This window comes from Aspergillus foveolatus (genome assembly GCF_047715535.1).
Source record: "Aspergillus foveolatus strain CBS 279.81 unplaced genomic scaffold BDW70scaffold_27, whole genome shotgun sequence".
Classification (NCBI taxonomy): domain Eukaryota; kingdom Fungi; phylum Ascomycota; class Eurotiomycetes; order Eurotiales; family Aspergillaceae; genus Aspergillus; species Aspergillus foveolatus.
In genome coordinates, this window is record NW_027396091.1 from 135,789 (window position 1) to 156,159 (window position 20,371).

Genomic DNA, 20,371 nt, shown 5'->3' on the forward strand with positions numbered 1-20,371 from the left:
CTATGCTGTGGGCAAGACGATTCGCCTGTTACTACAGTGACTACTAGTTATTGTTTGGGTGTAGAGATGGGATCTACTTAGTGCATTCATAAGGTAGTAAATCTGCTGAGAATATACAGGATAAAATCAAATACGTCACAGCTCGCAAGTCACCGTGGTAGAGAACGTATAAGTCAAGGTGATTTTCAATGTGGGTATCTCATGATCGTCGTCGGGTTACTATTGGGACTCAACAAAATATGAAAAACAGCATGAAGGAAAAAAAAAACATCCGATGACTCTGTGCCAATCTTCAGCAAAAGAATTTATAGATTTTCTTCCAAGCAGGCCATGCAGCTTGTTGCGCTCGCTCCTCTTTCATAAGCCACTGGATGTTCAACTCCCGCCGACCCGTTCGCAAATCCATGTCTTTCGCCCGGAGGATCTTGGTTTTGAACCGCAATTTGTAGGGTATATAGAAGAGAAGAACAACTGGTGCCGCCAGGTATTTTGAAAAGAAATTGCGGGCAAGCATACTCGCCGACATTTTTTCATAGTCGATCGGTGCAAATCCGACCCAGAATTGGGCAATCAGAACAAGGCAGTTAAAGGTAAAGCCTATCCACGAGCCTATAATTCCGGGTTGGGAGCGGAACGCCAGGTCATGCAGGCTGTTGCCCTGTACCTTCCATGCGCGACGAAAGCGTATGTGGGCTAGACAAATGGAACCCCAGGTAAATATAGACGAAAGGCCAGATATCGCGATCATCCACTCGAAAGCGACCTCTTGCTTGTCAGTGGCGGCTAAGAAACCCAGCAAGCCCATCGCCGAGGCAATACAGATGGCCCACAAAGGTCGGCCCTTACGGTCAATATAGCCTAGGAACCGAGGGGCTTGCTGCTGCTCTGCAAGCGCAGCGAGAGTCCGAGAAGAGCCATATACAGCTGAGTTCCCGACAGACAGAACGGCAATCATGATGACAACATTCATCACGGAATCTAGCACTTCGATCCCAGCATTTTTGATGGCGATCACAAATGGGGATGCCTTGGTGTCGACAGTGGAGGTTCCGTTGATAAGTCGGGGTTCGGTATAGGGAATCAAAAGCCCCACTAGAGTGAGGGAAACAATGTAAAAGAGCGTAATCCGCCAGAAAACCTGCTTGATGGCCGTTGGTAAAGACTTGCGGGGGTTGGCAGTTTCGGCTGCAGCAAGGCCAACCAACTCGGTCCCCGCAAATGCGAAACCAGCATTCACAAATACATCACACAGCCCTTTGAAGCCATGGTGGAACGCCCCGGGATCATGCCAGTATTTGACACCTATGTAACTCCCATTTGGCCCCCCGGCACAGTTCAAGATAACGCCGAGTATTCTATGCAAATGTCAGTTACCAACCCTACAAAAGGGTATTCAGGAATTTGGGACAACTCACATGAAAGCAATCACAGCTATAACCTTGATGGAGGAGAACACAAACTCTGCTTCACCATAACCTTTAACGCCGAAGAGATTGATGGAGACAATCGCCGCCCAGAATAGGGCAACCCATACGGCGCTGGATATGTTCGATTCCCAATAATCAACGGTGATTGCCGCCGCCACGATCTCTAAAGGTAAAATTGCAAGCCATTGGAGAGCATAGTTCCAACCCATAGCGAAACCCCAGGCCGGATCAATAAAGCGGGTCGAGTAGTGGGCGAACGAACCAGCCACGGGGAATATCACGGCCATCTCCCCAAGGGCATGCACAGCGCAGTAGAGCATGCATCCGATCAATGCATATGCGATGAGGAGTGAAGCTGGGCCTCCCGTAGCAAGAACCCTCCCTGAGCTGACGAACAGGCCGGTACCTAGCAGAAGTATACAATATCAGCATCTATAACGAAGTCTCCAACCGGAAACGCTGCGGTGCCACCTAAAGACTTCGAGCATGTCCATACCGATCGAGCCTCCGATAGCAATCATCTGCAGATGGCGACCTCTTAGGCTACGATGTAGCGGAGAGTTGGCTGCCTTTTCTGTCGCATTTTCGATGTCATATGTTTTGCCGTCCGAAAACGACGCGAAAGCAGTGACATGGGCATTTGGGTCTCTTTGAAAGCTTCCTAAAACCCGGTGTCCCAGGCTTGCGCGTCTGGATGTAGACTCGCCATAGACTGGGGTAGAGTCAGATGATGTTGAGCGTTCGGCGTTGCCCTTCAGAAAGTCTTTGTCCATTGTACTCAACCACTTCGCTTCCACCGTGGGATTGTTTGATGGTCGCCAGTTTCAGGCATTCGAGAGCAGGTTAAAGTGACAAGCGCCAGAAGAGTTACGAGGATGAACAACAAGCGGGATCAATACAGGAGTTTCAATGGGAGGCCTTCTCTTATCGTATGTGCTCAGCCTAAATATAATATAGAGAGTCTGACGAACACCTGGGCCGCAGAGAATACAGTGTACGACGAGATAATCCCGATGATGGATGAGAGAATCGGAATGCCATAAGTCAAGGTTGTGGCTACCTGACCGTGGCAGGATGATCTCGTCGGGAGATAGCGAAATTAAAGGTGACTGGGGTTGGGAATGGTCGGTTTGAGTGGCTGTCCCTCAGCTGATAAGGAAACGCTATTCCCGATATCGCTAGGCTTCATTTTGGTGCAGCCCGAGGTTGCAAGCTTCCACTCATTCATATATCACATCTTTCCAGCCAAACCGATGAACTTGTCCTGAGTTTCTGTTTCTCATACTGTTTCAGGTCATTATGTTCTGGGGGCTTTCGTGGCAATGCTGCAAACCTAGCAAGCGAGAAACACCAAACATGTAAATCCCTTGTTTTGCGCCAGAAGTCAAGCCAACATTTCTGGATAAGATGTGGCGCTGAGAAAGTAATTTTCTATCATTTGAAAGATATTACATGTATGTCATCGCTAGTCGTGGTAAGTTGTCATTGCATCACTATGAAACTGTCGAACTTCATTCAAGAACTACCAACAGGCCCTTCACCACCAGGAATTAACTGAAAACAAGAGTCAGTCTGTTATTATTGTCACAAAAGCAAGATTCTTACCATGCAGATATTATTTCCGTTAAGGAGGATCTTTGGCAGCTTGACCTGGGCACCAGTGTAATCACTACCTAGACGTTAGTTCAGAAGTTGACAATGTGATGTCAGATATAGCGCTCTCAGAGACCAAAAAGCACCAGCCAGCTGAAAGACAAGGACCCTTACAATTCAGTCACATCTTCCAATACCATATCTAAAAGAAATTTAGAGCCAAAATCTCGCATATTTATAGATTGCAGTTGACACTTACTGACGTAGTCATCGAATCCGAGCAGCGTGCCAGAGAATTCTGTCAACGTCAGTACGCACTCTGTTGCCATGCAAGAATAAGTCGACCTTTGTCGTTCTTCATGATGATCCATATCCGAGAACCAACACACTTGTCAATTAATTCTAACATGGCAGTTAGCGAGTCTCTATGACAGAAGACAGGCAGTTCCGTACCCAGAGGGAGAAGTTGAGATGTCATTTTAGAAATGCAGGAGATTCCCAACAGAAGACCTTCTGCGAGTTGTATAAAGTCGAGGGGATACGATATTTGTAGTTGGTGGATCTTGAGCCTTGGATGGACGATTCCAATGCGAGACTTGGCATTGAGGATCCCATGTTTATCCGTTCCGGGAATCTACTCTCCATGCTCTACACCGGCCATCGACGAAGTCTGTTTATGATTATCAAGAAATTCTATTTTACAAGGCTCAACCTGCCTACATGTGTATAGAGCATGATCAGTCTTTGTTGCAAGACTTTTGTTGTTTGGCCTACATTTCCTGCTCAGGCCCTTAGGAGACCTTGAGCTCAAAACTGGGCCGTCTGCATGAATTTCTTTGGCTATCCAGCTCACACTTCCACCATCTAGCTTCTGCCAGTCAGACCCTTGGCCCTTTTTAGAGGCTCCATGGCCTTCTATTCTAGCTTTCTGAGACGAACTTCGGGGCAGCATTCTGATTCTCTGTTTCAGCAAGTTCTCTCATATTGTGGATCCACAGGAACGCAGTGTTATCGTCCTCATCCAATTCTATATTCTGATGGGTCCGGGAAACATAGCAGGGCCGCTACTAGAGAGATGAAACGATCGTTCAGTGATCGGTCTGAGTCTCGAATACCGCTCGCTGCCGTTGACATTAATGGCTCTGGCCAGAACGTCTTACAGAACGGAAATGTCAGGACAACACCATGGAAGCAGGACAAAGCGTCGCCTGCGCAGCCATCAGAAAAAGAGGCATGCCAATACTGGAGCCACAGACTCTATAAAACCGAGGATGGAAACCCAATCACGGTGCATTACTGCAAATCTCTAACCACCGCCGAAAAGGTGTCACAGTTCTTTCTGAATGAGACCGTTCTAGGATTCGATATGGAATGGCAAGCTGCAGCTACTACGTACAGTAGCATCCAAGAGAACATCTCGACCATACAGCTAGCGAGCCGCAATAGAATTGCAATTTTCCACATAGCCCGGTTTATGCCTAACCTGAGTCTTGACGACCTCGTGCCCACGAAACTGAAAAGCATTCTGGAAACCCCTGGAATCACCAAAACTGGCGTTAATATTAGAGCAGACTGTACCCGCCTACGGAAATATCTAGGAATCAACGCCCGTGGTACCTTTGAGCTTAGCCACTTGTATAAGCTTATCAAGTACTGCCACACCAGCCCTCAACTGATCAATAAACATCGCGTCCGCCTCGCTGACCAGGTGCAAGAACACTTGGGGCTTCCACTGGCAAAAGGAATCAGCGTACGATGCAGTAACTGGCAAAGCCCATCACGGCTCAACAGGCTCATTGTAAGGAATCACCGGCCCCCATGACGAAATTTCTCTCCTCAAGCGCAACATCTAATCTACCTCCCAGATGCCGCTGCCGACGCATACGCCAGCTATCATTTATTCGTGACTATGGATGCAAAACGGAGAGCCTTGGACCCTGTTCCACCATTACCGGCACACGACGAGCTCAATATTTCAATACGAACAAAGGAAGAGTCTGTACCGGCCGAGGACCCCGACCCGGTTTATAAGATTACAGGCAATGTACGGCATGTAACAGAAACAATGAAACTGCAAAAAACGAAGACTTGCCTCAGAAATCTTGTCTCGGCTGGGACATCCAAGAGCGCGCTAACCACCCATCCTGACGACTCGGCTTTCGAGATCGTCAAGAGGGCTGAGACGCTGAGATATCGTACTCAGCCAACCGAGCCTGGCGATACGTCTGACCTTGAAACTATGGAGTCAGTCAAAAGGCCTAGCAGGCGTGTGCAAGACGTTGAGACTGCGGATAATTTTAAGCCAAAGCCTGTGAAGAGGAGGGTTGGGAGACCGAGGAAACCCGCTTTGAGTCATGCTCTTGCTGATTACCTGCATGTTAAGACATGAACAAGCCCGTAACGAAATGGCGATGGTGGAAGAGCATTTACTTGGCCGTGTTGAGAGTCAACTGCTGGCGGCATGTCAAAGTCTCCTCGCCTTTTCGGCTTCGAATATGGAGCCAGAGCGATTGACGAGCTAGGAATAGATGGTCCCTGTCTAGACGAGGCGAAGCTTAAACTTTGTAAATATCTCACTGCCGTGTATATTATCTTTATTATAAATCATGAATTGATGAGACTCATCATCAGGTGCATGTCATATCAAATGCCAATCAACAGTAGGGTATATATCTAGAGCTCATGTAATAGAAATTTGTACACTGTCACTTAACCAAAGCCGGAATCAAGTCGAAAATGCAGAGAACGTCAGCACTGTCCGCATCATCTTCACCCTCTCAGAGGGAGCACTTTCGATGCAAGAAGCTCCTGTCGGCAGAGAGGACATTCGGGCTTCTCACGGACCCAGTCGCACACACATGTCCAGCAAAACACGTGACCACAAGTGGTGACGCTCGGGTCCTTGAATGACTCAAGACAGAGTGTACACTTCCGCTGCTGTCCATCCGGAATCCAAGGGATCGCGTTCGGATCTTCCGAGAGGTCATATCTCGCGGTAGACACGGGGAGGACAGGAAGGGAGGCTGGATGCTCGATCGAGCGGGTCAAAGTATCTTCTTTACCGCTGGATCCAGAGGTTTCGGAGTGTACGTCTTGGTCCTCCGATTGCAGGCTGTCGCTGACCTTCTTGACGTGAAGGATACTCTGAACTGCTATTTGTAGGACGAGTAAGACTCCCAACACTTCATACCCCACGCGCTGTTCATTCTCTTCTAATTTTTTCGTGAAAACATAGCGGAGCCCCCAGAAACGTTTTGACAGGTGGTAATATGAGCCGGTGAAGTAGAAGGTCGTTATGCTTAGGGCATATATTGGCGACAGAGACGTGATCGAATCTAGATGGTCTAGAATGTATTTCTGAATTCGTAGTTTCGTGAATAACGAGGGCTGTTTCGACTTGTTCTTTGACGGAGATTTGTTCGAATCTTTCGCTTGCTGTGCCTTCAATTGTTGCCTGGCAATGCTGCGCTCCAGTTTGGCGCGGAGACGTTGCCGGAAGCCGGGAAGGATACGCTGAAGTGTCCATGGTACCATAATGCTGCTGAGGATGTATCCAACACGTCTTACAATTGATGGTAGTCGTAGTGTGTCATCTTCTAACTGAACGAGGTCACAATACTCTTCTCCTAGCGTTCGGTTTCCAGTGAGAGTAGTGAGCGAGAAGTATAGGAGCTCCGTCAGATGTTTGATCGCTTCTGAATAGGTATGCGCGTACCGGGCGCCTCGAAGTGTCCGGATGATAGACTGGGCCTGGTTGGCCAAATTGGCTGTGAGGAACGCATCTTTCTCATGTGAACGGATAATGTCCGGTGAGGTCGCGAAGGGATAGAATTTGGCCGAAGGTCTTGCCGGAGGTGCTGTGGTTGAGAGGGAAAGGTCCTGGTCCGCCATTGTCGAAGCTAAAAGTAATCCAGACCAGAATAATAGTCAACAGCAAGAAAGAAGACAGTTAGTTATCCGGCGGGAGATACTCCACGGTCACATCTGCAGGCAGATCATGGGTGGGAAGAAGCTTGGGATGCTTCCCCGGATATGAAGATAAGCCGCCGGGCCTATGCCTCGGCTAAAATCACGTGCAAAATCACGTGACGATATGCGTATCTAATTGCGGAACACAAGGCCTAGACCGCAGCTAGTCCAAATACGGGCAAGCGCTTCCCCCCCGGGAAGCCTCGCTGGCCGCTTGCGACAGCATCCCTGAGCTTCTTAGCCTTTAGAGTCTGTGTGCAGCCCAGACCTTCTGAAGATTCAATTATCCCGAAGGTCAGACTCACCCCTAGTCGCTCATTTGCGTGTTGAGTGCCCTCACCGTTTCTCTTCTCTTTATTTCTTCCCTTTCTGCGGAGCGGTTCTCTTATTATACCTTGGCTTCTTAATCTCGTATTAGTTTCCCTCCTGTGGAAGTGCTAGGAGCCCGGCGCCGCTCCTTTCAATGGAATATGGGTCCTGATCAGCATGCTCAATTGGATGGCTTCAGTCTCTTTCTTCCCTTCCCCTCTCGTGTGGCCGTCTTATTGTTAGCAGGTGAGTATTTCCTTTAGGCCATGAGGACTCATTCGATTAACGCATTCGAGGCTTCTGGGGTTGGGGTGCCAATCTTCAATATCTCCAACAGAACAATATTGTGCGTTGGCCCCTCGTGCCTTATTCTTGTCATCATAGCGTCTAGGGAAGCAACCACTAATAACTCTTCACAGGACGTTCTCGCCTTGATCCGGTATCATACTCGTCAATCTGTTAACCAGCGACCGCCTCACGTCTCTGCGTACCGCCTCGCCGGCCTCCTGACCTTTCCTCTGTTACTATCACTTCTGATTTTTTGGCCGGTCACCCACGGCTCCAGAGAATGGGTTGAATCAGTCGACTACATCCCGCAGTCTTACCTCTTTATCCTCTTCATCCTCCTCCTCCTACCTTTCAATCGACTGTCGCGGTCCGGACGGCGCAGATTCTTATACACACTTCGACGGATTAGCATCGGTGGATTAGCAGAGGCTCAAGATGGCAAATTTGGTGATATCTTACTGGCGGACGCTCTGACGAGCTACTCGAAAGTCATTGCAGACCTCGTGGTTACTTTTTGCATGTTCTTCAATCCCGAGACCACGAGCACATCGAAACCAGACCGACACTGTGGCTTTGACCTCACTATACCTCTAGTCATTGCTATACCAAGCATTATTCGATTCAGACAATGCTTGATTGAATACGTCCGCGTGCGCCGAATGGGCTTTCATAATGGAAACACCGGTGGACAGCATTTGGCCAACGCTCTAAAATATGCCAGTGCCTTTCCGGTCATTCTACTTACCGCTAAATTGAGGAATTACAGTCCTTTCTCATTCCACGGCATCAGCGAAGTGACGCTAAGCAGACTACTGTAAGTTGATCTGGCTATGATCTGCCGCGCGGTAGACTAAGGATGAACAGCTACTTCTTCACCTTTATTAACTCTTCGTACTCTTTTTACTGGGACGTCACCAAAGACTGGGACTTAACCTTATTTTCCGAATCGCGAAACGACAACGAGTATCCTTATGGACTGCGCCGTTACCGCCATTTTAGTGATCAACAGTACTATGCGGCGATTGCTGTCGACTTCGCTATCCGTTTCTCATGGATATCAAAATTTCTTCCAGGCTTTGGCTGGCTCAGTGAGACAGAGTTCGGGCTATTTGTGCTCATGTTTTCTGAGATCGCTCGTCGATGGATGTGGGTTTTTCTTCGAGCGGAAGCCGAGTGGAGTAAGTCTTTCTGCACAAGGCTGAGGCTAATGCATACTAATGAGAATTTGTCCAGTTCGAAACAGCCGTGGGCCAGCACCGAGTGATGTCCTACTTGGGGAGTACAACGACAAACTGGACACAGATTGAACGGCCATTCACCGTCAAGCTGAGTTGTTCTTATTTAATCAAGTTATATAGACGAGACGACCTTGTATTCTCCCTGGATATGTGCAATCGGGACTAATGCCTCCGCCCTCCTTTTCTTCACCTTTTGCTCCGTCGTGCCAAACTTTTTCCATCGCGCTTCAGCATTCTTCATTTCTTGCGCATTGTTATACATTGGGGATTTGATTGAGCAACATTTCCCGTGTTCATTACTATCCAATGTGGTCCAGGAGGATCTATATCTTCTTCTTTACTGTATCATATGGGCAAGCGCGTTGACGGAGCTTACTCTCGGACTTAATACTGTCTTTCTTTGTGGATCTTTCTCTTCTTTATTATTGTGACACGAGAAATGGACAGGAGGACTTAATAAGTCTAATCGTTGAGCACATATGAAATGAATTCACGGTACTCGTTCTCTGGCGCTTCGTTGGGCGGTACTTGTATGAATATAAGCGTACAACGCTGCGTTATGTGAAAGAGAGTCAAGTTGTCGAACCATTGTACGAGGTCATACATGAAGCACAGAAATCGTCAGGTTATGTCTATTAAAATTAAATTCGGATCAGAAAGCCTGTACAAAGCCTAGCATGTGACATAGATAACCAATATGAAACGGAGAATGAAAGCTAAAGGCACGTGTAGGGACTTCTGAATGACAAGATATGCTTCCGATACCGCTGTGCAAACATGAGTAATACCCTTCAACCCAAACACTCAAAGACGATAAGCTTAATGGCAAGGCGAATAGAAGCAGATGGGCGAGCTTTCGATCCACGTGCGAGAGGCGAGACGGGTTAGTGATGAGGCCGGTTAGGAGAATGGGGCGGATTCTGGTGACTTTCGAAGAGATCCTCCAGGTATGCACTCGGCGTGCGTCCAACAGGAGGGGAGCTGAGGTTCACGCTGCTTGTCGATCCGTCCGCGGCATACGACTGCCGGAGATTACTATTGCTGTATCGTGGGGCGTCGTGCATACCTGGAGCCGGAGGAGATAACGGCGTAGCAGGAGGTGTAGGGCCCGAGCCCGTACGCGTATAACCCCGGGCCTGAGGCGGGAGACTCTCAGCGGAGAGGCCGACATTCTGAGCAAGACCCGCGGCGGCCGTGCCAGCCGAATAGTAGCCAGCGGGGAGGTAACTTGAGCCTCGATTGCCAGCGTTCTGCATCCCGGCTGTCGGTGAGAAAAAAAGACCGCTTCCTCTGGTTGGGATCGAGGGGGCACGCGAGTCCCTATATGAGCTGTGGCGGTTGTTTCCGCTGCCGCTGATCTTTTCGAGACTAACAGCATTCTGGTGCATGCTGTGGCTGCGAGAGTGGGAGTGGGTGTGAGATCGGCCAGAGCGCTTCTTTTTCTTTCTGCCACCGAGCAGGCCCTTGTTTTCAGAGGAGTGCAGGATTGCTGCGCGGCGGACGGAACGGTTTACAGACCATGCAACGATGCCCCGCCATGCAAGAATAGAAAGGCCGATTGCGCCTAGGACGGCGCCGACGGCGATAAAAACGGTGCCCTCTGGGGCGGTAGACTTCTGCATGTATGGCGCATCGTCGGTTGGGGGCACCGTCATGACAGGGTAGTTATCTGTCGTCGTACTTGATGTGGTGCTGTTCGACGTATCGGTGCTGTTGCTGCTGTTGCTGCTGTCATTGTTGTCCGATGACTCTGAGTCGTCTTGAGCGTGCGATACTTGTGCGACTATGGCGATGACGAGGAATAATAAAAGTAGGAAATATGGTCGTCGGTTTGTTGACCGGCCCATGGGGAGCAGAAGCATTGTAGATAAAATTGATATAGGGGCAGTGGGCGATCAGTGTAGGTGATGGGCCCCAAAAAATTCTCTCTTCCAACCACAATATCCCAGTCAATACATGAGTCCCGCAGCGTTGCGCAAGGTATCGAGTCGGTGGGAAGAGATGATATTTCGTATTGACAGCCTTCAAGATACGAAGAGAGGAATGCTGGCTCCGCAAAGGCGTATCGATAAATATGGGGGGCGGTAAGCAAGGGTCGTGGATCGATCTCCACCCAAATAATGGATTGGCAGGTCAACAAAGGCGGCTGAAATCAAGAACAACAATGTACTCCGGAGTACAGCGATATGTCAAGTGTACGGGTTACGTATAGTCAAGCAAAGGAGGATGAAATCCAAATGGAGGGCGCAGAAGCGGTGGTCGCCATAGGATCAAAGGGCGGCTGCAAGATCAGCAACAAGCCCCAGACCCAACCATCAGGTGCCTCCCTGGATACAGGTTCATCACGTGATTTTATGGAGTTTCGGAAGGTGGAATTATACCGATCGTTGCTATTCGTAAAATATCGAAGTGTTGGTTCTAAGTTGGTCATTCAGCTCAGTATAGATCCTGCTATCCTAGTTATAAATTACAAGCAAGACACCATTGCAAGTAGATTTATGATATACGTTTGAAGTTAATGAACAAATACGCAAAAACAAGCCGGTCTTCACGGCGCCAGATATAAACGCAATTACTGTTGCTTCTTCTGTGCCGTCGAAGAGGTGTCCTTCTCAAAGGCTGCGTAGGAAACCTGCAAGCTCATCAGGGCACTGAGGCCGACATAAAGAATAGCAATGAAGAAGAAAGCGGCGATAAGGGCCATAAAAAGACCTATCAGATATTAGCGCACGGTGATGATATTGCATTTGAAAAAGATTAGGGGTAATGCACGAACCGGGCGTAAAGTACTGGTACTCATCGAAAAGAGAGCTGTTCTTCGTATCGTCACGGCGAGAGTGAGCAGAGTAGTCCCGCTTCAAGTCCATGTGCATCGCTTCTTGGTAGGGGTCGTTCGGGGACGTGTAAACAGGGGATTCAGTTTCTTCAAACTCCCTAGGCGTCGTAAGGTAGAGGATGGTGTATTTCTTCGACGGAAGTCGGCCGACGATATCAAAGAGGAGCCCATCTAAGTATAGGCTGTCAGCAGCATCCTGCACCACATTTATCTCGCCGCACATACCGTGATCAGAAAGCTGCTGTGTTCGCTCGGAACCGAGAGGTGGCGAAGGAAACGTGACAACGATGACGCGAGGCTCTTTGCCAAAGTCGGTCGGATATGATCCGGCTACCCAGATGTCAACGAAGACCTCATGACAGACAATTAGGGCTACAAACCTGAAGCATCGATGACCGTTGTTTGGGCGCCACATTGCGTTTCGAGAATATCTCGGACTTGTTTCGTTTCCAATACGCCTACAACTTCGTTGACAATCATAGTTGATCGAATCGCCTCGTCCTCGCCTGTCATCCTCGCCCCGAGGCGGGGGGCGGATTTGCCAGTAGCGAAATCGGTGCTGTGCACCCCGGGTTGAGAAGCGATGACATAGTAGTCAGATGGACATGCGCCAAGTTTTGTAGAAAGTTCGTCAAGCAGGGTGGTAGCGGATTTTAGTTGTGCAGGAGTAGATAGGATCCTAAGCTTGTGAACTTATGACCGCAGCCCTAGCTGGGCGTTCCTAACTTACTCAGATGTTGATGCAAGGAAGAACGGAGAGGTATCACGAAAAGCGCTGGCTGTTGCGGCTGCCAGAGCCAGCATTGAACACCGACTGAGACGCATTGTATAGGGTGGAGTTTCGTCGGGCAACGAGAGTGTCCGCTGGAGGATGATGTTGGAATCAAGCCAGGCTGGTGGATTGGGCGAGCTCGGAGGGCGGTCAGATCGGTGCCAGCTCCGGCGGATGCAAGATTTCGTCCACTTTTTTTGGCCGACAGATTCGCATACAAATTCAAGTCACCATATCGCTTATTCATTTCAGTATCTAGACCTATAATCGTTGATCGCGATGGCTCCCCAAATTAAAGGAGCACACTCGAGAAAGCGAAAGTTGACCAGCCGAGTGGAGGAAATCAACTTCGACGATACTGACCGTCATCAATTTCTGACTGGTTTTCGCAAACGAAAACAACAACGTATCAAACATGCGCAGGAAGTCGCCGAACGCAAGGCGCGAGAGGCGAAGAGAGAAGAAAGAAAGAGGGTACGTTACGTGATTGCAGGCGCCTCTTAATTGACGCTTATTGATCGTTTCGATGTCTAGATGCGCGAGGAGCGAAAAGCAGAGTTTGAACGGGCACTTGCAGAGCACAAGAGGCAGCTAAAAAGACTCAACGAGGAAAACGAAAGCGGTGATGAAGCTGGCAATACGTCAAGCGGCAACGAGGAGGAAGACGAATGGGACGGATTCGAAGAGCCCCCGGCCGTAGACTACGAGGCCGAGTATATAGACGAGGACAAGTTTACTACGGTAACTGTGGAGGAAATGGATCCATCTAAAGAGGGTCTCCTGCAATCCGATGAAGATAGCTCAGACGAAAGTCCAAAAGAGCGGCCTGATGCCTCTGAAGGGCCCACGCCGACAGAGAAACCCAAGGCCAAAAAACAGCCAGATAACAAACTGAAGAAGAAAAAGAAGAAGTTCCGATACGAAACCAAGGACGAACGAAAAGTCACAAGGATGAAGGAACGGATGGCGAACCACAGGAAGGCCAAGGCGCGGAGAGAACGGTGAGACTACGGTTGTACAACATTGTTATCGCATCGAGGACACGACCATCAACACCAACATTCGAGATCCCCGTCACAAAGCACTTAAGGGCGCTGGAAGGAATATATGATCTGAATTTCAATTAATTGAAAAGCCATTGAGGTCGACTCTGGGGCAAGGTGGCTGAGAAGTATAAGAGCGGAGACAAAAGACATGGAGGAATGTTATGAGATCTGCCTTCTGCGGGCCAACAATATTATAAAATGGTGGGCTGTGCAATGAAATAGTAACGACAAACAACTGAGAGGCCGGTTGAGACACCCTTTCCAGCACAGTTTAGTTTGGCTGTTAAACACTGTTCAAGGAGAGCTCAAGCTCCGCAAGTTCCTTCTTCAAGCTCTCGTGTTTCGCTGCCATCTCCTCGTACTTTCTCTCCCATTCGTCACGAGATGTCTCGAGAGCCTGCACCTTGCGTTCGTAGTGGCCAGCCTTGACGTCTGTTTGGCGGAGCCTTCAGAGATAATGGTTAACCTTGACCGCTAGAAAGGGTTGGCAAAGAAAGGGAGCATACTTCTCGTTTGTCTCGCGCAGATTTCGGTCAGCCTCCTCGGCCTCCTCCTCTAGAAGCTGTATACGCCTCTGCAGCGCTTCGTTCTGGGTATCGTGCTGGGCGCTCTGGCTCGCGGCATCCTTGGCCTCCTTTGCGGAAGACTCAAGCTTCTCCACCTCAGCCTCGAGGAGTTGGTTGCGGTGGGTGAGGGATGTGATCTCTTGCTCCTTCGCCAGGTTCTCCTGCTCTAGGGTCTTCACCCTGGCCTTGAGTTCCTCATTTTTCTCATGGGCCTCATCCGCCTCAAGACGGAGAGCGTTCATTTTCTAGTGTGGCATCAGTCAGCTTTACTATGTTTCTCCAGAAGTGTTCATCTTAAGCTAATTCTGGTTTCGACCAGATACGGTGAAGCAAGGGAATAGAGTGGTGGTGGAGGTAGTGCATGTGCAGGGCCTCAACATAGCTCTCAAGCTACCCCGCCGAAAGCAGGGGGGACGGGAAAGACAAACCTCCTTGATTCTGTCCATGGTGGAGGGCTGGCAGCGAATAAATATGTATATAAGAACGGAAGACGAAGGATTTGAGATTCGATAGGAGGCTTTCGCTCAGCGATAAACCAGATGAGAAGTTGAGAGTATGATCAGTGAGGAAGAGTTCAGGAGAAACTAAAGGGACAGCAATACGCACTAGTCGGCGGTCAGCGGGAGCCTGAGCCTTGAGGCAATACACCGCTAAACCTCTTTTAGCGAGCCTTCCCGCGGATCATTTGTTGTCTCCACGGGCAACCGCGGTAAAAAGAAAACACTTGGAGGGCACCCTGCTTCTAGAACCTCACTCGCCATTCAACTCGTCGAGTCGCGTCACAACTCAATAAGACATTTACTCGCTCTTGGATGACCAGTGCTCTTGTCAACACGCCACCATGCTGGCCCTTCGAGACCAGGAGAACCTCGTTCACACCCACCAAACCGTTGCAGCGTCGAAACCATTGAACCAGGGCGCCAGACAACTACAGCCGAAGACTCCGGGAAACCGAGCCCCGAAGACACCCTTTAAAGTACCATTGAAGGATGAAAACGACCCGCTAGCGCTCGGAAGGAAGACTGTGAAGACGACTGGGAAGCAAAATGAGAACGCCAGACCCTCTGTCAAGGATGCTTTCGTCACTCCTATGGGTACGCACGCACGAACTTTATATTAGAGATAATTCTTATAGACATGGATGAGATCGGCTGACTAGTGGTGTAGGAGACACCCGTCATCGTGCTCCCTTGGGGATGAAGACGACCAATGCCAAAGCGAAAGGTTTGCAAACCCCGGCAGCTCCCATAGGGACTATAAAGCCAGAAAGGACGACCAAGAAAGGCTCTACTCAGCGCATCAAGAAATTCTCCCCGTTTGTGGAGCAGCCACGGCCAGAGGTGAAAGTGCAGGCCCCGCAGGATGACGTGCCTGATATCGAGTACATGCCGCCCAAGCCAAAAGGTGAGATAACATCTAGACGGCATCGATTAGCAGGAAAATCTAACTTAGCATAGATCTGCCGGACTACCCTGAAGAGATTACGTACGACACATCATTTCCGCAATTTCGTCCTGAAAACTTGGCGCTTGGTTTAGAGAGCGTTTACGGCGACGAGATTGGAAGTGACGGCCTCACGAAACGGCAGCGCAAATTTCAGAAAGATTCCGCCGCGTATGATAAGATGGTTGACGAAACGATCCTTAAGCAAATCGAGAGCATTGACTTTGCGGGACTCAGCGACGATGAGCAGTCAAAGCAGCCTCCGGCTGTAGAGTTTCCGCAACGCCGCATCCAAGCGCGAAATCCCAGGGCTGCTTCAGGAAAATCGAACTATTCGAGTGGCGTTTCCACGGTCCGTGCTCGGGACGCAGCCAAAGCTCTTTCCAGCAACGAGCGGACTATTCCACGAACCCGAGTAGCTCCCGTCATGAAACCGAGAGCCAGGATCGCTTCGTCACTGTTTCCTTCGAAGAAACCTCGGGCTCCTGCCAACCCCTCGTCGATGCGACACACTGCCGCCGCTGCGGATTCCCGAACAACTGTGGGCTACACTAAAGGTCGAGAGGTGTCATCTCGACTGCACGACACGGCTAAAACCTCTACGAAGCAGCCTACAAAGAAACCGGCTCTGTCTCTGGAGACCTATACTCAGCCATACCAATCTCCATCCCTGGAATCTGAAGGCGACCAATTGACCGAAGAGCTGTTTCCCACGTACGAAGAAGATGAGGAGACCCAAAACTTTCAGCTAACCTTGTGAATTATGAGTTGTCCAAGATTTCGACCAGGCCGGTCATGCTATCATCATTACCATTGCTTTCATCTAATTTCATTCTAGTTCTCTGGGTGGAGGTCGGCGACTCGGCGTGCATCAGGCGATTTCAGTCACGAATCCTTAAAGTGCTCTTTTGAACGGGGCGTTTATTGCACATTGTTTATCTGGGTGTATGGGTTACAGGAGGGATGGATATCTTTTCATATGATTTAGCACACTGCTGCCAAATGGAGTCTTGCCTTTCACTACGAGTCTCACCGCTATGGTCGAGAAGCTTGGAACTGGCCCACATCCAGGAATAAAGCTCGTGACTGTAAGCACACTTCTAGCTTAAACCACTCATCTAGGTGCCTGAATTTTTGTAGATGTCAATATTTATACACACTTTGTAGATAGATCTGTCCAAAGTCTATTAGATTAAGCTTAATCTGAGGGCTCAGGAGCTGTCACTCGAGCTTGTGACTTGGCAGATCCTCGGATGATCGGTGCCCACACGTAATTTCAGTATCCAGAGAACCAGACCACCACCGACTCCTTCCGCCAACCGTCCGTGTCAACTTTCCCATTGACACACTCTCCTCCCTCCCAATCCTCCTGTCGTCTTGGTCAATTCGTTGCCCGCCATGACGAACATTCATCCCGAGTCGCCTGAGGACTTCGAGTTCATCGAGACCCCGGCTGCCTCCTGCACCACTCCCGCCGACGACTGCGGAGTGCGGACTACGTCGGTAAGCATTACCATTTCTACATTCCAATTGTCATTTAAGAACTTCAGTAATTAGGGCCACTGTTACCATACTGACTCTCTTCGGCTATTGTTATCAGTACCCGGCCATCAAAAATGCCCCGGTCCCAGCGGACGCCGCTGGCAGCGACAGTTTCTCCAACACTTTGCTCATCCTTCTGTTGGTGGTGATTCCCTGGTATACCGCTCGTCAGATTGGTGGAGGCTTGAAAACCACTATCTTCTTCGCAATATTCACTACCATTCCGATCTTAATGGCCTTCTGGTCCATTGCCTCGTCGATCTCACCCCGCAAGAACGAAAAGGCTAAGTACGCCGGCCGCCCCGTTGAGCACTACCTGCACTTCCACAGCGAACATGACCGCGCCACATACCGTGGAAAGAGCAAGATTCCCATGGAGGTGTTCTACGAGAAGTACTTTGCCGGTGAAGTCGACTTCAAGATGGATGCTTTGGAGGCTTTGGAATTCAGACACGACTGGGCCAACTTCCGCTTCACAATGGGTCTCTTCAAGCACTTTCTTTTCGGCTTCATTCCGGAATTGTTGGTTCACTCCCGTTCTCAGGGTAATTCTCCCTTGCTGTCTTTTATTGGGGTCGATGTTGACTTGGTGTCTAGATGAGGAACAGGTCCGTGACCACTATGACCGCGGTGACGACTTTTATGCTTGGTTCCTGGGTCCCCGTATGATCTACACGTCTGGTATAATTTCCGACATCAATAAGGAGGAGACTCTCGAGCAGCTTCAGGACAACAAGCTGGCTGTGGTTTGTGAGAAGGTTGGGCTGAAGCCAGGTGACACAGTCCTCGATCTTGGCTGTGGCTGGGGCACTCTGGCGAAATACGCTTCTGTCCATTATGGCGCTCAGGTTACTGGTATTACGCTCGGCCGCAACCAAACCGCTTGGGGCAACAAGGGTCTCCGTGCTGCTGGTATTGATGAATCTCAGAGCCGTATCTTGTGTATGGACTACCGCGATGCTCCTCGTGTCCCTGGCGGATATAAGAAGATCACTTGCTTGGAAATGGCCGAGCACGTCGGTGTGCGACACTTCGGTTCGTTCTTGGCTCAGGTTAACGAGATGTTGGATGACGATGGTGTCTTCTTCCTGCAAATTGCTGGTCTCCGCAAGTCCTGGCAATACGAGGACCTCATCTGGGGTCTTTTCATGAACAAATACATCTTCCCCGGCGCCGATGCTAGTACTCCCCTTGGATTCGTTGTCGATAAACTTGAGGCTGCTGGGTTTGAGATCAAGGGCATTGACACCGTCGGCGTCCACTATTCTGCCACTCTCTGGCGCTGGTACCGCAACTGGCTGGGTAACGGTGAGAAGGTCAAGGCGAAGTACGGTGAACGCTGGTACAGGGTAAGTACTTCGTCTATAATCTGAAGGCAGCATCTAACTCTTTTCTCTCAGATCTGGGAATACTTCCTTGCGTACTCCACCATCACCTCCCGTCAGGGTGGTGCTACTTGCTGGCAAATCACCCTGGTCAAGAACATCAACTCTACCCACCGTGTTGAGGGTATTAACAGCCAGTATGGCCTTACTGGCGCACGGGAAGCCGCCATCGCCAATGTCGGCAAAGGCTCTTTGCCCAGCGCTCACGTCACCTTTAAGGCTTAAATGCTTGAGCGATAGATGAGACAAATTGGCGCCTAAATCGCGGAGAATATCAGTTCTGGCGTTGTGCAGCAGCTGGCGTGGTCGGAGCAACCAGAAGAACGTCAGACAAGGGATGAGGAAGAAGCATTACCATAGGAGTGAGTGGTGTGCTGGAAGAGGTTATCAAGCGATTGAGGATGATGGAAACGAATTTCTCTTTTCATCTTTTCTTTGTGCATCTACTACTGTACGATGTTTCTGGTCTACATACCTATCTTCTCTTAATTTGAAAGAAGCAGGGGAACGTGGTGCCGTCAGAGGAGTTGTAATTACGTTATAAAGATTGGACATATCTTATTGATCTGGACATTCCGCAGGATACTCTATACTCGGCCACCTGGAGCTGCAAACCACTAAAGCCCAAACCGAATTACAGTGCCGTTCCAAAGTTGCCCACAATCCCAAGACCGTGAAGTGCTTGAGAAGTCAAATACCTAATCAAGCAGGAATCCAGTCACATAACTCGTGCTTGTCTCATCCTTCGAAACACACTGGTGTATCACGTAGTCTCCAATTCACACCCTGCCCCTGTTTGGTCTGTCTCTTATCTCCTACCGAGAATCCAACTCCCTTCGCTCCGTAGCTTTCTTCTAGTCGGTGACTTCAGTCCATCTCTGATGAGTCAACATTGGTCTCTTTTCTCCCCCTTGACCACCACGCCGACGACGACAGAAGGGAATAGCACTATGGCGGTAATAAGCACAAGACCCACTTCAACTCCAATCCCAGTCGTCGCGCCGATGGATAACCAATATTTGCTCTGGTCGTCTTTGTTAGGAGAGAAGAGTTCCTGTGCTGGTCACTTTGAAGAGGTTTATGTTGGCTGGGGCTAAAGTTCTGATGTTGTCTTCGCAGTGAAGGGAGGTATCTGTATGTGTTAGATATCGGTGGACGCAACAGCCCGGCCTCTCTATGATTACGGACGATGCTGGCCTTGGTGCCAGTTGCGAAGGCCTCCCAAGTCGCTAGCATAACTACGGTCTCTCTTTCTTTACTTCGCTCTGCTTTTCTCTCACAGCTCGTCAATTCAAGAGACTGCCTTCTTGTTACCCTGCTGAACCTATCATACCTATAACTACCTTAGTCACGTCATATCCACTGCAGGCAACAACTTACATTAACCTTGAAGACAAGCAGCCTCTGCGGCATCAAAACAAGCAGTGATGATCCTCGGCTGAAAGGGATAAGCGGCGCAGAGACAAACAGATTCTCTCTGCCTGTATTGCTTTGGAGCGGTCCTTCGCTTCTAGGATAGTTTCCTCGACAGCAGCGGACTTGTAGACTAGTTATTTAAGTGAGTGCTCCTTGACAGGAGCGGGTTAGGTGCCAAATCGGCTTCCTGGAGACAGAAGTTGTTGGGAACTTGGGTTTTGGAAGAAGTAGTCTGACGCTAGGGTACAGCTACTAGTAATTCATGGCGCATACTGAGAGTGCCTAGGTCACCATTATCGGTCCACCAGTTATGTGGACGATAAAGTATCAGATTACTCACTAGTCCACCCTTATAGCACCATGCTCAAGCACGAATAAGCACTCTACCCGGTATACTATCATAGTTTGCATCGACTTGAAGTGGACTGAAGAGTAATTAGGGTTAGGGCTGGTTAGAGCGCTGAAAGCCATATAATCAGTGTAGTATAAAGCAACCAGACAATTACTTGAAGTATACACCGGTAATCCTCAACAGCAACAG

General features: G+C 49.5%; 11 protein-coding genes across 11 annotated transcripts; 5 read left to right on the plus strand and 6 right to left on the minus strand.

Moving 5' to 3' along the window:
- Positions 1-67: 67 nt before the first annotated feature.
- BDW70DRAFT_137113 (amino acid permease GAP1) lies at positions 68-2,512 on the minus strand. Its single transcript, XM_073736983.1, has 3 exons — positions 1,924-2,512; positions 1,416-1,833; positions 68-1,355 (listed from the first exon to the last, which is right to left on the minus strand). Exons 1-3 carry the CDS (start codon positions 2,198-2,200, stop codon positions 293-295), a joined length of 1,758 nt encoding a protein of 585 aa, XP_073595534.1. The 5' UTR covers positions 2,201-2,512; the 3' UTR covers positions 68-292.
- Positions 2,513-2,855: 343 nt separating this feature from the next.
- BDW70DRAFT_137114 (RNA-binding protein LSM5) lies at positions 2,856-3,587 on the minus strand. The gene is made up of 6 exons (XM_073736984.1): positions 3,474-3,587; positions 3,366-3,422; positions 3,280-3,318; positions 3,195-3,222; positions 3,033-3,096; positions 2,856-2,981 (listed from the first exon to the last, which is right to left on the minus strand). Exons 1-6 carry the CDS (start codon positions 3,496-3,498, stop codon positions 2,943-2,945), a joined length of 252 nt encoding a protein of 83 aa, XP_073595535.1. The 5' UTR covers positions 3,499-3,587; the 3' UTR covers positions 2,856-2,942.
- A 508-nt stretch (positions 3,588-4,095) lies between these two features.
- Positions 4,096-5,409, plus strand: BDW70DRAFT_160409 (3'-5' exonuclease; the record flags this gene model as incomplete). Its single annotated transcript, XM_073740842.1, has 2 exons — positions 4,096-4,780; positions 4,886-5,409. The coding sequence occupies 2 exons, from the start codon at positions 4,096-4,098 to the stop codon at positions 5,407-5,409; spliced, it is 1,209 nt and encodes a 402-aa protein (XP_073595536.1).
- Positions 5,410-5,590: 181 nt separating this feature from the next.
- On the minus strand, positions 5,591-7,004 carry pex10 (ubiquitin-protein ligase peroxin 10). The gene has a single exon (XM_073736985.1). The coding sequence runs from the start codon at positions 6,909-6,911 to the stop codon at positions 5,790-5,792; it is 1,122 nt and encodes a 373-aa protein (XP_073595537.1). The 5' UTR covers positions 6,912-7,004; the 3' UTR covers positions 5,591-5,789.
- Positions 7,005-7,459: 455 nt separating this feature from the next.
- Positions 7,460-8,893, plus strand: BDW70DRAFT_160411 (EXS domain-containing protein; the record flags this gene model as incomplete). The annotated part of the gene is made up of 5 exons (XM_073740843.1): positions 7,460-7,544; positions 7,595-7,644; positions 7,718-8,400; positions 8,451-8,764; positions 8,820-8,893. The coding sequence occupies 5 exons, from the start codon at positions 7,460-7,462 to the stop codon at positions 8,891-8,893; spliced, it is 1,206 nt and encodes a 401-aa protein (XP_073595538.1).
- An 815-nt stretch (positions 8,894-9,708) lies between these two features.
- Positions 9,709-10,686, minus strand: BDW70DRAFT_160412 (uncharacterized protein; the record flags this gene model as incomplete). The annotated part of the gene is made up of 1 exon (XM_073740844.1): positions 9,709-10,686. The coding sequence occupies one exon, from the start codon at positions 10,684-10,686 to the stop codon at positions 9,709-9,711; it is 978 nt and encodes a 325-aa protein (XP_073595539.1).
- A 554-nt stretch (positions 10,687-11,240) lies between these two features.
- Positions 11,241-12,526, minus strand: BDW70DRAFT_137122 (Ac45/VOA1 transmembrane domain-containing protein). The gene is made up of 5 exons (XM_073736986.1): positions 12,391-12,526; positions 12,041-12,339; positions 11,886-11,990; positions 11,601-11,831; positions 11,241-11,536 (listed from the first exon to the last, which is right to left on the minus strand). Exons 1-5 carry the CDS (start codon positions 12,483-12,485, stop codon positions 11,397-11,399), a joined length of 870 nt encoding a protein of 289 aa, XP_073595540.1. The 5' UTR covers positions 12,486-12,526; the 3' UTR covers positions 11,241-11,396.
- A 96-nt stretch (positions 12,527-12,622) lies between these two features.
- BDW70DRAFT_57385 (rRNA-processing protein RRP17) lies at positions 12,623-13,682 on the plus strand. The gene is made up of 2 exons (XM_073744308.1): positions 12,623-12,906; positions 12,967-13,682. Exons 1-2 carry the CDS (start codon positions 12,712-12,714, stop codon positions 13,435-13,437), a joined length of 666 nt encoding a protein of 221 aa, XP_073595541.1. The 5' UTR covers positions 12,623-12,711; the 3' UTR covers positions 13,438-13,682.
- On the minus strand, positions 13,187-14,591 carry BDW70DRAFT_137126 (tropomyosin). Its single transcript, XM_073736987.1, has 3 exons — positions 14,473-14,591; positions 13,985-14,289; positions 13,187-13,924 (listed from the first exon to the last, which is right to left on the minus strand). The coding sequence occupies exons 1-3, from the start codon at positions 14,488-14,490 to the stop codon at positions 13,762-13,764; spliced, it is 486 nt and encodes a 161-aa protein (XP_073595542.1). The 5' UTR covers positions 14,491-14,591; the 3' UTR covers positions 13,187-13,761.
- Positions 14,592-14,812: 221 nt separating this feature from the next.
- On the plus strand, positions 14,813-16,610 carry BDW70DRAFT_57387 (uncharacterized protein). Its single transcript, XM_073744309.1, has 3 exons — positions 14,813-15,138; positions 15,212-15,448; positions 15,502-16,610. The coding sequence occupies exons 1-3, from the start codon at positions 14,886-14,888 to the stop codon at positions 16,245-16,247; spliced, it is 1,236 nt and encodes a 411-aa protein (XP_073595543.1). The 5' UTR covers positions 14,813-14,885; the 3' UTR covers positions 16,248-16,610.
- Positions 16,611-16,796: 186 nt separating this feature from the next.
- BDW70DRAFT_137128 (putative cyclopropane-fatty-acyl-phospholipid synthase) lies at positions 16,797-19,059 on the plus strand. Its single transcript, XM_073736988.1, has 4 exons — positions 16,797-16,990; positions 17,088-17,574; positions 17,627-18,378; positions 18,430-19,059. The coding sequence occupies exons 1-4, from the start codon at positions 16,886-16,888 to the stop codon at positions 18,637-18,639; spliced, it is 1,554 nt and encodes a 517-aa protein (XP_073595544.1). The 5' UTR covers positions 16,797-16,885; the 3' UTR covers positions 18,640-19,059.
- Positions 19,060-20,371: the final 1,312 nt, after the last annotated feature.

Excerpts from the sequence above, each read along its gene's own strand:
- BDW70DRAFT_137113 (XM_073736983.1), bottom strand. The coding sequence starts at position 2,200 with ATGGACAAAGACTTTCTGAAGGGCAACGCCGAACGCTCAACATCATCT. Across the intron at positions 1,834-1,923 it reads TGCTATCGGAGGCTCGATCG|GTACCGGCCTGTTCGTCAGC; the intron begins GTATGGACATGC and ends TACTTCTGCTAG. Across the intron at positions 1,356-1,415 it reads ATAGCTGTGATTGCTTTCAT|AATACTCGGCGTTATCTTGA; the intron begins GTGAGTTGTCCC and ends ACATTTGCATAG.
- BDW70DRAFT_137114 (XM_073736984.1), bottom strand. The coding sequence starts at position 3,498 with ATGACATCTCAACTTCTCCCTCTGG. Across the intron at positions 3,097-3,194 it reads TTGGAAGATGTGACTGAATT|TGATTACACTGGTGCCCAGG; the intron begins GTAAGGGTCCTT and ends ACGTCTAGGTAG. Across the intron at positions 2,982-3,032 it reads ACGGAAATAATATCTGCATG|TTAATTCCTGGTGGTGAAGG; the intron begins GTAAGAATCTTG and ends TCTTGTTTTCAG.
- pex10 (XM_073736985.1), bottom strand. The coding sequence starts at position 6,911 with ATGGCGGACCAGGACCTTTCCCTCTCAACCACAGCACCTCCGGCAAGA.
- BDW70DRAFT_137122 (XM_073736986.1), bottom strand. The coding sequence starts at position 12,485 with ATGCGTCTCAGTCGGTGTTCAATGCTGGCTCTGGCAGCCGCAACAGCC. Across the intron at positions 11,991-12,040 it reads AACGGTCATCGATGCTTCAG|CCGGATCATATCCGACCGAC; the intron begins GTTTGTAGCCCT and ends ACATCTGGGTAG. Across the intron at positions 11,832-11,885 it reads ACAGCAGCTTTCTGATCACG|ATGGGCTCCTCTTTGATATC; the intron begins GTATGTGCGGCG and ends GCCTATACTTAG.
- BDW70DRAFT_57385 (XM_073744308.1), top strand. The coding sequence starts at position 12,712 with ATGGCTCCCCAAATTAAAGGAGCACACTCGAGAAAGCGAAAGTTGACC. Across the intron at positions 12,907-12,966 it reads AGAGAGAAGAAAGAAAGAGG|ATGCGCGAGGAGCGAAAAGC; the intron begins GTACGTTACGTG and ends TTCGATGTCTAG.
- BDW70DRAFT_137126 (XM_073736987.1), bottom strand. Across the intron at positions 13,925-13,984 it reads CTGCGCGAGACAAACGAGAA|GCTCCGCCAAACAGACGTCA; the intron begins GTATGCTCCCTT and ends TTATCTCTGAAG.
- BDW70DRAFT_57387 (XM_073744309.1), top strand. The coding sequence starts at position 14,886 with ATGCTGGCCCTTCGAGACCAGGAGAACCTCGTTCACACCCACCAAACC. Across the intron at positions 15,139-15,211 it reads TGCTTTCGTCACTCCTATGG|GAGACACCCGTCATCGTGCT; the intron begins GTACGCACGCAC and ends CTAGTGGTGTAG. Across the intron at positions 15,449-15,501 it reads CATGCCGCCCAAGCCAAAAG|ATCTGCCGGACTACCCTGAA; the intron begins GTGAGATAACAT and ends AACTTAGCATAG.
- BDW70DRAFT_137128 (XM_073736988.1), top strand. The coding sequence starts at position 16,886 with ATGACGAACATTCATCCCGAGTCGCCTGAGGACTTCGAGTTCATCGAG. Across the intron at positions 16,991-17,087 it reads GCGGAGTGCGGACTACGTCG|TACCCGGCCATCAAAAATGC; the intron begins GTAAGCATTACC and ends TATTGTTATCAG. Across the intron at positions 17,575-17,626 it reads GGTTCACTCCCGTTCTCAGG|ATGAGGAACAGGTCCGTGAC; the intron begins GTAATTCTCCCT and ends CTTGGTGTCTAG.